Source organism: Gopherus evgoodei, chromosome 6, assembly GCF_007399415.2.
Source record: "Gopherus evgoodei ecotype Sinaloan lineage chromosome 6, rGopEvg1_v1.p, whole genome shotgun sequence".
Classification (NCBI taxonomy): Eukaryota; Metazoa; Chordata; order Testudines; family Testudinidae; genus Gopherus; species Gopherus evgoodei.
In genome coordinates this window covers 114,861,506-114,877,269 of record NC_044327.1, presented here as the reverse complement: position 1 = coordinate 114,877,269, position 15,764 = coordinate 114,861,506, and the positions used below count along the sequence as shown (strand labels likewise).

General features: G+C 40.0%; 1 protein-coding gene across 6 annotated transcripts in view; it reads left to right on the top strand.

Moving 5' to 3' along the window:
* ZNF532 (zinc finger protein 532) overlaps window positions 1-15,764 on the top strand; it is a 97,139-nt gene that overhangs the window by 73,500 nt on the left and 7,875 nt on the right. For all 6 annotated transcript variants that reach the window (XM_030567494.1, XM_030567497.1, XM_030567496.1 and 3 more), the window contains 2 exons: window positions 4,982-5,144; window positions 8,414-8,692. In XM_030567494.1, coding sequence (XP_030423354.1) covers window positions 4,982-5,144; window positions 8,414-8,692 — 442 coding nt within the window. The remainder of the gene's footprint in view (window positions 1-4,981; window positions 5,145-8,413; window positions 8,693-15,764) is intronic.

Here is a 15,764-nt window from a genome sequence, read left to right as displayed (position 1 = left end):
TACACTTCATGAGCTTCCCCGAGACAAGTGTGATAGCACTCCCTGAATCAACCAGTGCTGTGGTCTCTACCCCATTTAGCTTTATTGGTCTGGTGTACATATGTGGGGTTAGTGAGACACCCACAAGGTGGATTAGGGAACATGGGTCTGCCTAGTTCCCCAGGTTACACTGCATATGCTCCTCCGCATTGGGACACTGTGCAGCTATATGTCCCCACTCCCCGCAGCATAACATCTGTATGGGGCCTTAGGAATTCCCTGGTCACTTGGTTTGGGCAGTCTAACATCACGATCCTGTTCTCCTTCAGTGCTCCGACTCTTTGCGGCTTCTGGTGGGCCTTCAACCCCCCTCTTTTTCCATCTGTGATCCCCTGGTTGCCCAGCTACCTGAGCTCTAGGGCTTGGTGCTGCTAGTTTAACCCGGGGTGCCTCTTCCTTCACTGGTCAGATCAGCTCCCTTGCTGTCCTTCGCCTCTCTACCAGTGCGACAACCTCATCATAGGCGGAGGGTTCGTTCTGGCTTACCCAAGCATGAAGGTCTGGCGGTAGCCACCTCATCTATTGGTCGATGACCAGAACCTCTAGTATCTCTTCCGGACTTCGGGATTCCATTCACAACCACTTTCGTGCGAGATGGATGAGGTCATACAATTGGGACCGCAGGTTTTTGTTTTCCTGGTACCTCCACTCGTGATACCGCTGGGCCCGTACTGGCGTTGTTACCCCAGATCTGGCCAGGATCTCTGCTTTCAGCTGGGGGTAGTCTGCTGCAGCCTCTTCAGGCAGATCATAGTAGGCCTTCCCACACAGGAATGGGGCAAGGATGCCAGACCACTGATCTTGAGGCCAGGCCTCCCGTAGGGCTGTCCTCTCAAAGGCCAGAAGGTATGCCTCTACATCATCCTCCCGCATCATTTTCTGCAGCCAATGGCTGGCCCATATGATCTGCGTCCCATCATGGCCGCAGTTCAGCTCTGTAAGGGTCTTTACCTGGTTTACCAGTTCCCGCAACATAGCTCGGTCTTGAGAAGCCTGGTCCATCAGCAGGCGATTAGTCTCTTGTTGCAGCCACACTGTCTCCTGTTGGGCAGCTGCCTGGACACAGGTAGCCTCCTGCTGGGCCGCCATAGCTTGTATCAATGCCCGTACTAGGTCATTCATTGTGGTGGGAAAAAAAAAAACCCTCTACTTTTTCTTGTTTTAAAATCACCCTCCTCCTTCTGCTGCGCTGTGCACACCCAAATCCCACAACTGACACCAGTTGTGACAAAGTTCCTCCTCTACCTTGGTGGGTCCTACGCTTATTGGCAGATTTGCTCACCTCAGTGATCTTCCCCACAGTCTGGGTCAACTTCTCCTGTGTCTGATCAGGAGTTGGGAGGTTTGGCGGGAACCCGGGCCCTCCCTCTACTCCGTGTTCCAGCCCAGGGCCCTATGGATTGCAGCTGTCTATAGTACCTCCTGTAACAGCAGCATGACAGCTACACCTCCCTGGGCTACTTTCCCAGGGCCTCCTCCAAACGCCTTCTTTATCCCTACCACAGGATCTTTCTCCTGGTGTCTGATAACACTTGTACTCCTTAGCCCTCCAGCAGCACACCCTCTCACTCTCAGCTCCTTGTGCCTCTTGCTCCCAGCTCCTCACACACACTTCCTCTCCTCTTGCTCCCCACTCCCCTGACTGGAGTGAGCTCCTTTTTAAACCCAGGTGCCCGGATTAGCCTGCCTTGATTGGCTGCAGGTGTTCTAATCAGCTTATCTGCCTGAATTGGTTCTAGCAGGTTCCTGATTACTCTAGTGCAGCCCCTGCTCTGGTCACTCAGGGAACAGAAAAGTACTCATCCAGTGACCAGTATATTTGCCCTCTACCAGACTCCTGTATCCCACTGGCCTGGGTCTGTCACAATACCTAACTTTGAAAATGTGGCTGAAAGAAATATTTTGTAATGGATTGGATCCATGTGTCTACGATGATCCATGTGTCTACCATGATACATCATGTGTCTACTATGATACATGATACATGATATTCTGTATGTATATACCATACAGAATACGTGTATCAATTTAAAGTAGTTGAGTTTATTCTGAAAATAGATGACTTGGGAATTTGGACTCCTATTGGGAAGATTTTGAACTTCTGCAAAAGCAGAGCAACTTTAACTAAATGTTTATTTAAAATGTGAATATTAAGAATCTGATATTTTTAAAGAGGTGTAATATTCTCAGTAGCAGATTTATTTTCTCCTATCAGTATTTGCTGGTTTTGCTAATGAGCACCGTGTTGCTCCATTACACATACATTGATTAGGCAAGGATTAATTTACTTTAAATACAATGAAAAGATCACAAAGCAAAGCAAATTAAAAAGTATTAACATAATATTTCTCCATTTGACAATATATACATTCCTGTAGTCGCAAATTTATAGATTAGGGGCCTGAAACAGTTTCCACTGGAGTCATTGGCTGTGAAACTGTACCCTAGATGACTTACGAGGTTTTTCTGATTTATAATGTACACGATTTTATTTGAAATATATGTTTATAGTCAGAGTAAGGGTATTAACTTTTAGTTCTTTCCACTTCTGCCATTTTCTCACTCAAACTGTATGGAATCAGAATTATGTCATTTTATTCCCTTCTTAGTTTCTAACAGTGTAATCAAGTGGGTAGTGATGGGTATCAGAAGTCAGGATTCCAGTGTTCTGTCTAGTGTGTTGCCATGGGTGACAATTGTTTGGAGGGTCAGTGCCATGGTGTATAACCTTGTTCAAGTCTCTTAACCTTCCCATGCCTCAGTTTCCAAACCTGGTTATAATTATTAATTAGCTTTGTAAAACACTTTATCAGAGATGAGTCACATCACAAAATATGGGTATCTGATACATGCCATCTGTTGTTATTGATGTAAATACACATCTTCTTTACAAAATGTATGAATAAATGAGAATTACATATACTCTTGCTAGTGAGTAGCTCTTTATTTTCTCACATAAAAATGAAGAATGCTGTGAATAAAATATTACCATTTTAAACTGTTGCATTACTGCTGAGCCAGGCCATCACTGGGAGTGTGCACCCCCTATAAAGTATAGAGCTACACCGCAGCTCTCAGTGTGCCAAATGGTGGAGGGTGAACACATTGCTATGTGAATCCTTGGGTTCTCCCCATCCGCTATGGATGCATTATGGGCACAGGTGCTATTGAATGCTTAGGGGTTAAGTGATGCGCATGGTACATGTCCAAAATAGCTCTGTGGTCAGGGGAAGATTCCTTTGCCCTGCATCTCTCTCCAGCATTCTGCTCAGGTGCTCCGACTGGGCACTGAGTTGAGGATTTCGCTTTAACACAGTTAGCTCTTCCAGTAGTTTAGGGACAAAATACAACCAGTACCAGTATGATTCAGCTGAATATTCCTCAGCATTGGAAAATTATGATTAACATTTAAAAAGTAAATTTTAGAAATGTTGATGATGAAAAAATGTCAGGGAACTCTAGATACTTACACTTTTCTATGAAGTGGATACTAGGTTAGTTGGACCACTGGTCTGATCAAATATGGCAATTCCTTTGCTGCTATGTTATTTTTCCCTTTCAGCTGCCATTTTCTATGTTTCCTTTTTCTAAAGAAAAATTACAACAGTTCTGAAGAAATAAAGGGAATTACATGGGCTTTATAAACATATATAAAAAAGAGGATATATTTTGAACCTACCAATCTTGACAGTGCATTTTTATTTAAAAATTAAAATAACTTCTTCCAGAGAACCAAACATGTAAATAGGCAAAACAAACAAACAAAAAATCATGAAAAGAAAACCAGTGCATAACATTCCACGTTGTTTGCAAAATCATTGGCAAAATGCAGCCAGCCTCAAACCATTATTATATAGTATTAGTTCTTTCACTTAAACCAGAGGGTTACCCTCTCTGTGAACTGACTTGATCTCTCCATTTCACTAGCACATCCTAGTTTCACTCTGGTTTATTACTTATTGGTGGGGAGCTTGACAGAGTCAGAATTCTGCTGAAATTATACCCATTTCAAGATTAATTCATAATTTTTCCTTAATTTTAGGAAGCATTGTTATGCTGTCATTTTAACTCGCTTTCAGAGACTGCTGTTACAATGTCTTTTACTAATTCAGCCTGTTTTGGTCCTTGCTAATTACTATCTTAGATTCTTCACCAGGCTTTTTATAAAGTCTGGATGAATTTATGCATTACCTAATTATCAGCTGACTCATAAAGTACTTTTGTTGCTAGTTAACATCTTTATGAGAATATTGTAATACAGGAAGGAAGTTGATTCACTTGCTATTAAAATACACAGTTGGCTTTTGCTGTTTCCAGCAGTCCTCCATCAGCACTACTAGAAGCTGTGCTTTGGTCATTTCTGTACAATGCTTTGAAATAGGTAGCTGATGAAAAAAATTAAATTTCCAAATAGAAAGGCTGCCTTCCAGTGAAATTTCAGCTTCAAAGAGACTGGAGAGATTGGACTAATAGTTCAAGAAGTTGAGAAGACACATCTAAGCCAAAAGTGAACCTGTAACGTGTTAATACTTTTGATCAAATCAGTAACCCCTTCAAATTAGTGCCTTTGAATTCCAAAGTCAAGTAGACCAACAGCCCTTTTGTGATAAATGTGAATTAAAGATCTGAAGATATATATGTTGGGAAAATCTTGTCAGAAGCGTTTACTGGTTATATATATAATGGTTATAAATAGGTGTAAATGTGCCATTGGTTTTGGATTTTAATACTATTTTTCTTGAGTGCTGCTTTACTTTCCATTTTGAGGATTATTTTTAAATTAGTTGTATCATTTTCATTTTTGATTTTCCACAACAGAACAATATGTTCATGTATACATACATTTGGTCTCACCTGTGATGAAAAGAAATTTAACAGTGATTCCTGCTGATAAGTGATCAGGATGACTGACTTTTATTTACTGAACTTCTTCTGTTTTTAGAATAATATATAAATGTTCCATGTGTGACACCGTGTTTACCCTACAACCCTTGCTGTATCGCCACTTTGATCAACACATTGAAAACCAGAAGGTGTCTGTTTTCAAGTGTCCGGACTGTTCTCTCTTATATGCACAGAAGCAACTTATGATGGATCATATCAAGGTGTGTGAGCATCTCCTTTCATTTGAATTCTTATACAGCATTTGTCATGTTTAAAGCCGTACACAAAATCATCTCAGAAAAGCACAAAATTATGAGAAAACTACTAAAAGTAATAAGTGATAGTTATACCTAAAGAGTAATTTGCAGTTAATATCTCTAAGCAGTTAAAATATAGAATCTATATGTTCTAGTCACTAACTCGATTTCTCTGTGTGAACGTTAGTATTTTATATATTGCCAGTGACTGTGTGTACTGCATGCAAGATGATATATTATAAAAATAATACTGATTACAATGAGATTTATGCACCCAATATTGCTAAGTGTTGGCATCTCCTACAGTGTGTGCTAAGTATCATCAGCTCTCGTTGAAGCCAGTTGGGAGTTGATGGTGTTCAGCTCATTACAAAATCAAGCTTTCTGTACTCAGAACTCACTGATAAGAGAAGCATTCTGCTGCTTGTATGGATGCAGAAATATATATACCCTTAAATGGTAAAATTTAACAGAATATCTCATAACTATATTTATACAAGAAGATGATTTATTGGAGAACTCTGGCTGTTATCCTTCCAACCTGTGTTATTAAGAGACAGTAACACCCTACCCCACCCCCTGGCTGCAACTGGTTAGCCATTTATTTTAAATATATTGCTTTACCTTGTTGTTAAAGCGCTGGAGGCCTTAGCAACTCTTAGATTCCTTAAACCACAAGGGTGTGATTCATCATTGCCCTGTACCGTGTGTCATCATACGCCGTTGTAAAATGGTGTGAACCAGAATAGTGGCATTTGACATCCATTTTGCATTTCCTTTACACTGACATAAATGACTTAACAAGGTGCAGGGCAGTGGAGAATCAGACTCCTAGTCTTTGCTGAAATCAGCACGTTGAATTTCAGCCTGAGCTATGGCACTTACTACCTGGGAAGTAGCTGAGTTTGCGCTGAAGGCAAGAACATCAATTCTGAGAAACCAGCTCTTTTAAAAACACACAATATACCCTAAAGTTCTTTTTCATCTACATCCAGATAGGGGAGGGGACTAGAAATTATTTTTTCTTTAAATTCCTGGGTTTTCTGCTGCGAATATGATGTCATAAACAACTGGATCCCAGTATGGCAATTTGTATTCCAGAAAAACTGGTTTCAAGTATTGTACCAGACAGGGCCCCTGTGGTGCATGGTTACCTCCTGACCATTGCATGCACTCTCATACATCTGTCTTCAGGTTATGTAACTGCTCTTAGGTGACTTTATCCTATAGTTGAAAACGAGGGAAAATAACATGTTTATCAAATGTATGGGATGACAAAAGATGTTCTGAGAAGTGAGGACAAGGTATTTTCAGTGTTCTAAACCTCTGTTAACTCCCATTTTAAGACCTGTGACACATTTTCTGTGAGAATTTATTTCATAATCTGGTTGCATTTTGCCAGATACTTTAAATATTATTGACCTGCAGTAATGTTTGTTAAACTAGACCTTTATTTGCCTTCGTATCTAACTCTTGCATCATTTTCTTGCTCAACCATCAAGCAAGGGGATATTCTTCCCTTAACAACTTACTGAAAGCATCCCCTTTGTGATGTGCGCAGCTTCTTCCATTGTAAACAGGAATAAATAGTGGCATATACACAGACATGCATATATAGTTATATATGTATTGTTTGTTTCAGTATTTGAAACCAGTTGGTTTTAAGGGAGAGGTAGAGTTGATAGCTACACCTATAGTTAAGATGGCTTAACTCTTTCCATTATAAAGCCCTGTTTTTAGTTGCTTATCACTTTGCTATATTTTTACTGTTTGGGCTGAAATCTTGTATGCCTCAGGCTGATTTTTAATTTCATTGAAAATGATTTAGCTATTCTTGAGAACAACATTGGGGAATGATACGTTGTTTTGTTCACATTAAAAATTCTTACAGCCATTTCATTGAGGGTGGAGTACTCTGGAAAAAAGAAAAGTGTGAGCATGTAATTAAAGACTGTTTCATAATGGATACAAACAAGAGGGGTGAATTAAGCTTGCCTGGGCAGCCTTTTAAGTGCTTGACTTTGCAATTTTAATGTTCTTTTAATGCAATTTTTTTGGTATGTAAAGAATAAAACATTTGACTCTGATAGCTAACATTATTTTAAGTTAAAAATGTGCAGAATACTTAAAAATGAGCAACCATTTTTACACCTTTCCTCCACACCCCAGAAATTATGTCTTTTTTTCATTATCTTTCATAGAGTTTTTGTCAACTTGTAGTGGGAACAGATTTAATTATATTAGCTAGTACCTTATTTAGACATGCTAAAAAGAGTTAACCTTTCTTCTTTTTGGATGTCAGATGGGTGAAGTGAAAGCACCTTATCTTTTTAGTCACAGTTTTTAATGAAACATTTTGGTTTTGAAAGTAAATGGCATTAATTTCTGTAGAGACCACTTAAACAGAAAGACAGTTCTGTCCCACAGCACAGCTGAGTATGACATTTGTGAAGTACCTGGCAAACAGTCAATGGGAATCATCTGGTTATCCTACAAAGAAGAGCTTAGTACTGAGATAGTTTGGCTTTGCTAAAGTATCAGATTTATATCCCAGTATCAGTTTCCTCTGGTTCAACAACATATTGAATGGTTTTGGCTGCTGGGACTACTTGCTCAGCGCAGCTATAAGATAGGATGATTATATTCAGAGTGGCTGGACATGCAAACCAGCAAGGCAAAGGTAATGGATGGTGTAAGAGACCATGAGAACACTGGCAATTGGAAGGCAAGACTTTCATATGTGAAGGTAATCTCCTGACTGGCAAATTCATGGTTGAAAGGGGTTATTAACTGAGTTATCTAATCTTTCACAAGCCGTCTTTACTTGTATCTCTTTCCCAGTATTGCTGCCCAAACTCTCAATGCAAACATCTTTACAGGAAACCATAAGCTAGACTATCAGGTGGTCCACATTAGGGAAGACAGTTTCACTTTATTGTGCAAGTAAAATGAAAAATTAGAGTTAATCAGGATAAAGAAGGCCTTTTAAGAAAGCCCCCACTCCCTCCCAAAAGCAAGTTAAACCTCTCACACATTTTTATGTTGCTTGTTTGTATTACAACCTTGTTTTTATTTAAACATTGTTTTGAATGTCCTTATATTACAAGTGATCTGATAAATAGATATATATCATGAGGGTAGAAAGTAGTAAAGCTTTTAGTCAGATAATTTTTTACATTTTAGCCACACCAATAGCTAACTCTTTTGTAACATTTTTATTTTTTATATTTTAGTCTATGCATGGAACATTGAAAAGTGTTGAGGGGCCACCAAACTTGGGTATAAATTTGCTCCTGAGCACTAAACCCACAACTCAAAACTCAGCCAGTCAAAACAAAGAGGATACAAAATCCATCAACGGAACAGAAAAGCTGGAGAAGAAATCTCCCTCTCCTATAAAGAAAGCAGAGCCCAAAAAAATAACCAACCCTGGCTGGACGTGCTGGGAATGTGATCGACTCTTCACTCAGAGAGATGTGTACATATCCCACATGAGGAAGGAGCATGGAAAGGTAAATTACTGTAGCTTCCGAATTAAATGAATTAATACTAAAATAGAAACAGTTATTTTTTTCAAATTCAATAGACCTTTATAAATAGAGTGATAACTTCTGATTATTTCATTTTGTGCTCTATTTTCTTCTTCCCTGTTCTCGTATCCATTTCCTTTTTCTTTTTATGTTGCTTAGCTTTTTAAGTTTCTGTTGAAAGACTCTCACTGCCCTCAGTTAATTGTAGGGTTATTTAGTCAATACAAAAGGTTGTTCAAGAACAGATAGAATGACTGAAAAAAGTTCCTATGAAATTTTTCTGAGTCAGCTAAACTGATTTTGGATTCTCTTTCCATTCCCCTCCCACAGTTCTTTAATAGTTTGATTCCAGAGGACATAATTTTTTTTGTTTTTGTTTGACCAGATGAGTATGGTTGTTGTAAATTACAGACGTATGTTGCATTCCTCATGCATCTTTGACTGCCTCTTCTAGGTCTAATAATATTTAGAGCTAGTCAAAAAATAGAAAAAAAATCCACCCAAAAAGCCTATTTTTCTTCTTCGAGTAGTGTCCCTATGGGTGCTCCTCTTCAGGTCCCCATGCGCCTCTTGAGCCTTTGATCAGAGATTTTCCGTTAGCAGTGTCATTTGGCCTTCACATTTTCCGAATGCTTCCTCATGCCAGACACCGAGAATATACAGGGATGCGTGGTTGAACCCCTGTCAATTATTTCTCAGCCACCTTGGCCTGAGATAGAGCTTGAGCGGGTCCATCTTGAACGTGCCTCTGTTATCTTGTATACACTTTTTTCCGATTGTTGTTTGTTTAGTTAGTATAGGTTAGTTATTAGTGATAGTTTTAGTTAGAGATATGTAATGAGAGGATTGTTTTGTTCCTCTCCTTCCCCTCGGGGAGCCTTATTCTCCAGGCAGGGCATGCCTGGCTCGTCAAGTTTTATACTCTGCCTCTCCTGCCGAGAGGCTCTACCTGTTAGCGATAGCCACTATAAGTGTGTCCATTGCTTGGGTGAGTGCCATATCTCCCAGAAATGAAGCTTCTGCCTGGCTCTCAAATCCAATTTAAGGATGGAAAAGGAGATTAAACTCAGACTGTTGAATATGGAACACTCTCTTTGACAGCTTTTGAATCAGATTAGAAAAACCTTCCGTACGTCAGTCTCTGGACAGATCGAGCACTCCTTCAATCTTGGCAAACACCTCCCCTTAGAAAAAGGAAGATTTTGGAGGCTTCAGCTAAGATTGCTAAAAAGAGGAGTGCAGGCTCTCATCTTAAGAAGCCAGCTCCAAAAAAGCCCAGGTCCTCTTCGAGATTTACTGTCTCCAAAGCCTCAACCTTTCAGTTTAGTATTGTTGAGTCGAAGGACTCCTCCTCTGGTACTGGTGGAGCTGGAAAGTCCCAGAGCTTGAAGGAGAGACATGGCTCCAACAGAGCCACAGGACAAGGAGAGCATGTGTAAACATTCCAAACTGACACCATTGGGCTCAGCCCTCTGTCAGTACCTACCCATTCAGCACCCTTGGAACCAAACAAGCAATGGCTCCAAATACCATTGATGCAATGGCTCTCCTCCACAATAAGCTTTGGCCACTGCATCCTCAGTACCACGTCAGTACCATTCTCCAACTTAGTACCACAAGAGTTCAGATACACTAAGGACCTGTCTGTAACAGACAAATCAAAGTCCTGGCTTTCTACAACCCAAAATTAATCTCTGAATCTACTGCTTTATGTAATCCCATTATGAATATGTAACTAATACTAAATGTAAATGAAGCAATTTTTTTAAATAGAAAATCTCGCAAACTGGGACTAACTAGTTTTTCCAGGGGCAATAAAAAACATGATTTATCTGGTGGAAACTACCTCTGATAAATACTATGCCATTCCTGCCACCCCAGCCTAAGACCTAAACCTTGTAATCAGTTACCTTATGAGATCTCCATTTGAACCAATGGCAGTCTGTTCACTGCTCTATTTATCTGCGAAGGAAGTCTTTTTAATAGCCATCATATCAGCCTGTAGGATCAGAGAGATTGTAGCCTTGATGGCAGATCACCCCTTTAAGGTCTTCAACCATAAAGTATATTTATGTCCACACCCTAAATTTTTACCTAAGGGTACTGTTGGAGTTCCACCTGAACCAATCCATTCATCTACCAGTGTTTTTTCCAAAACTGCATAGCTCTTTGCATGTGACCTATTCTCATGTCTTGGATATTAGAAGGGGGTTGGCTTTATATTTAGATAGGACCATCCAATTTTGAAATGTCACCTAGACTATTAATCTCTTTCACAGATAGTCTCTGTGCACAGATCATGTATCTATCAAGATAGATATCTGGGTATATTATCACTAGTTTTGGTACTGCGGACATTCACCCCCTGCAAAGGGTGATAACGTGTTCTACCGGATCACAAGCAACATCCACAACATTACTTAGGAATGTGTCAGTGTCTGAGATATTAGGGTTGCAACATGGGCTTCATTATATACATTTTCTAAACATTACACTTTGATCCATGCCACTGGATCTGATGTGGCACTTGGTAATGAAGTACTGTCTTCAGTTTTGGACCCAGTTCCAAAAGTTCCTCTTCTCTCTGGGAATACTGATCGGAAGTCATCTGAAGTGAAGCACCCATAGGGACACTACTTAAAGAAAAAAAGATTACTCATCTTGTGCAGTAACTGCAGTTTCTCAAGATGTGTCCTCGTTGGGTGCTCCACTACCCACCCTCCTTCCCCTCTGCTTTGGACTGTTCTCTATGGAACGTTTGGGCGGAGAAGGACCTGAGGGCAGTTCGCTTGCACATCCCCATACAGCCTCGGTGTCCAACACAATAAGATATAGGGATCATGTGCGGGCTGAACAGACACAGTTAATGGAAAATCTCTGATCAAGGGCTCGAGAGATGCATACACACATGAAGTGGATCATCCATAGGGACATACTTTTCAAAGATCCACAATTACTGCACAAGTGCACAATCTCTTCTTCTTCAAAATTACTCATAGACTCATAGACTCCAGGACTGGAAGGGACCTCGAGAGATCATCAAGTCCAGTCCCCTGCCCTCATGGCAGGACCAAATACTGTCTAGACCATCCCTAATAGACATTTATCTAACCTACTCTTAAATATCTCCAGAGATGGAGATTCCACAACTTCCCTAGGCAATCTATTCCAGTGTTTAACCACCCTGACAGTTAGGAACTTTTTTCTAATGTCCAACCTAAATCTCCCTTGCTGCAGTTTAAGCCCATTGCTTCTTGTTCTATCATTGGAGGCTAAGGTGAACAAGTTTTCTCCCTCCTCCTGATGAAACCCTTTTAGATACCTGAAAACTGCTATCATGTCCCCTCTCAGTCTTCTCTTTTCCAAACTAAACAAACCCAATTCCTTCAGCCTTCCTTCATAGGTCATGTTCTCAAGACCTTTAATCATTCTTGTTGCTCTTCTCTGGACCCTCTCCAATTTCTCACATCTTTCTTGAAATGCGGTGCCCAGAACTGGACACAATACTCCAGCTGAGGCCTGACCAGCGCAGAGTAAAGCGGAAGAATCACTTCTCGTGTTTTGTTTACAATGCACCTGTTAATGCATCCCAGAATCAGGTTTGCTTTTTTTGCAACAGTATCACACTGTTGACTCATATTAAGCTTGTGGTCTACTATGACCCCTAGATCTCTTTCTGCCATACTCCTTCCTAGACAGTCTCTTCCCATTCTGTATGTGTGAAACTGATTGTTCCTTCCTAAGTGGAGCACTTTGCATTTGTCTTTATTGAACTTCATCAGGTTTACCTCAGACCATTTCTCCAATTTGTCCAGATCATTTTGAATTTTGACCCTGTCCTCCAAAGCAGTTGCAATCCCTCCCAGTTTGGTATCGTCCGCAAACTTAATAAGCGTACTTTCTATGCCAACATCTAAATCGTTGATGAAGATATTGAACAGAACCGGTCCCAAAACAGACCCCTGTGGAACCCCACTTGTTATACCTTTCCAGCAGGATTGGGAGCCATTAACAACTACTCTCTGAGTATGGTTATCCAGCCAGTTATGCACCCACCTTATAGTAGCCCTATCTAAATTGTACTTTCCTAGTTTATCTATAAGAATATCATGCGAGACCGTATCAAATGCCTTACTAAAGTCTAGGTATATCACATCCACCGCTTCTCCCTTATCCACAAGGCTCGTTATCCTATCAAAGAACGCTATCAGATTAGTTTGACACGATTTGTTTTTTACAAATCCATGCTGGCTATTCCCTATCACCTTACCACCTTCCAAGTGTTTGCAGATGATTTCTTTAATTACCTGCTCCATTATCTTCCCTGGCACAGAAGTTAAACTAACTGGTCTGTAGTTTCCTGGGTTGTTTTTATTTCCCTTTTTATAGATGGACACTATATTTGCCCCCTTCCAGTCTTCTGGAATCTCCCCCGTTTCCCATGATTTCCCAAAAATAATAGCTAGAGGCTCAGATACCTCTTCTATTAACTCCTTGAGTATTCTAGGATGCATTTCATCAGGCCCTGGTGACTTGCAGGCATCTAACTTTTCTAAGTGATTTTTTACTTGCTCTTTTTTTATTTTCTCTTCTAAACCTACCCTCTTCCCGTAAGCATTCACTATATTAGACATTCCTTCAGACTTCTCAGTGAAGACCGAAACAAAGAAGTCATTAAGCATCTCTGCCATTTCCAAGTCTCCCGTTACTGTTTCCCCCTCCTCACTGAGCAGTGGGCCTACCAACATTTTCTGATTTGTTCTACTGACATTTCAAACGTTGGAACAGCTTGTAACAGACATTTACAAAAGAAACAAAATATGCCAGAGAAATGTTTCCTTTTTTCCGCAGTTGTGGAAATTCCTGAAAATTATAATGGCCTGTTGTGCAAGTAGACATTACTTTGTGTTGCACTAGTGTCAGGTTCATATCTCATGACCAAAGAGGGCTAGATGTAGGAGCTTTATGTGGAAATATATATATGGAATTTTCTCTCTGTATATTTGGAAAAGGAGAGAATTCTAGCTTCCAAACGAGACATGTGCCTTCCTTCTAGGTCTAGCAGTCCTGAGATATAAAACCATGATATTATTTTGTTTAGAAAACTATTTTAGCTAGTTTTTACAGATTTCTAAAATCTGTAGGACTTGTTGAAAAATTCCAAAATTCAAAATTTTAATTACTTTTTTTTTCAAAATGTCAGCACAGAAAAAAGACTAAATTTTTGTGAAACAATGCAAATGAATTTCCCACTTTTCAAAAATGTATATCTTGTTTTTCTCTCCCAGGGAGGCCTGTATAGTTGGATTCATGGTACTAACCAAGCCTGGCTTTACAGGTGGAGGGTATGAAAAATAGTACCAATAAAAACAATTCAATTCTCAAAAAAAAAAATCTTTTCCCCCTCTGAAATAGACTGAGTAAAGAGAATACATGGGGGTGTAATGTGGTATAACATTTTTGGATGGCCATATAACACTTTCATGGCTTCACCATGAGAAGTAGTCATCCATAGCTCTTGCTGAACTTTAAAGCACACCACCAGGCATTTATATATTCTAAAAATGTGGTTTCAGATTGTCTTCAGCTCATGTCCCTCCAAATGTCTTTTCTTTTAGAAACGTGTACAAGGATTTATACCCTGAAGAAGCATGGTACTTAAGAAACATAAGAACAGCCATACTGGGTCTGACCAATGGTCCATCTTGCCCAGTATCCTGTCTTCCAACAGTAGCCAATGCCAGCTACTTCAGGTGGAATGACCAGAGCAGGGCAATTATGGAGTGCTTAACTGTAAGCATGTGAGTAGTCCCATAAGATTCAGTGAGGCTCCTTACATGCTTAAAGTTAGGCAAGTATTTAAATATCTTACTGAATAGGGTCTTAATCCCTAAAATGGGACTAATAATTTTCCAATATCACAGGAGAAAATGGTTTACATTTTTTTTCAACTGGCTTAAGGAGTCACGATTTTAATATTAAATATAAAATGGAAGTTGGAGTCAGACAGGACTGTGTCTCTAAAAAGTTTGTAATTTAGGATTAACCCCATTTGATATATTTTCTCCATTATCTGTCAGAGGTCCTGCAGCCATTCCTAAGTAGTGTAACCATTAGGGAGGATGTGCACACCAGCTGATGATCTGGCATTCAAAACTATAGAGATGAAATAATTGTCCTTAAAATCATCTTCAGTTCCTCTTATTTTTGGCAGCACAAGCAATCTGGAAACATTCCCTTGTCCTCAGCCTGTTGTAAAGTTAGGATTTAGGGTTGTTTGGAGATTTTAAGTTAGGTTGGGCAGATCTACACAAGTTCTCTCCATTCAAGACATGTACCTCCTGTCATATTGATATGCCTGTATTAGATCAATATATGGGTTTAAGAATTGGCATTTATGTAGGGGCTATTCGGCTTCAGGGGATAGGAATGAATGGAGCCAGAAACTGAATGTCATCCTCCTGAAAAAGTCCTTACTGCTCATTCCTTTGAATCTGTTGGATAGGAATTGATGGTTTCACCTCTGGAGCCTAGGTCCTAAGCATTGATCCAAGAACTCAGCTCTGAAGTCCCAAATGGATTACTGGAAGACACTGATTTACCTGGCCAGTGCCCGTGAGAAAAAGAGGAAGGAGAGGAAGTTTGAGTCACTCTGGAGGAAAGGTGTGGTCTCTATCAGAAAAAGAATAAATGATCCTAGATATCAGATATTTCTTCTTCTAGGCATCAGGCAGATTATGTCTCAGTGCCATCCTCTCACTTGAACCTGAATGGCAAGTATAAGCCATCCTCATATCAGAGCACTTCACCTCAATGTCTGAGTAATCTGGATTTCCTTCTATGGGCTCAGTGCTTCTAGGGTCCAACCCAGTTCTTTCAGATCTGTTGCATATTCAGACCCAGAGAGTCCTTGGATCTAAGAGTCTCCTAGTTGGGAAGGGATAGTTTGAGTGAACCAGATGCCTGGTTCTGATTAGCTCAGTTGAAGGCTCATCTAAGTCAAAGTGATCCGTTAGATCTGTTAGTATCAGAGGGGTTAGTCTGGATCTGTAAA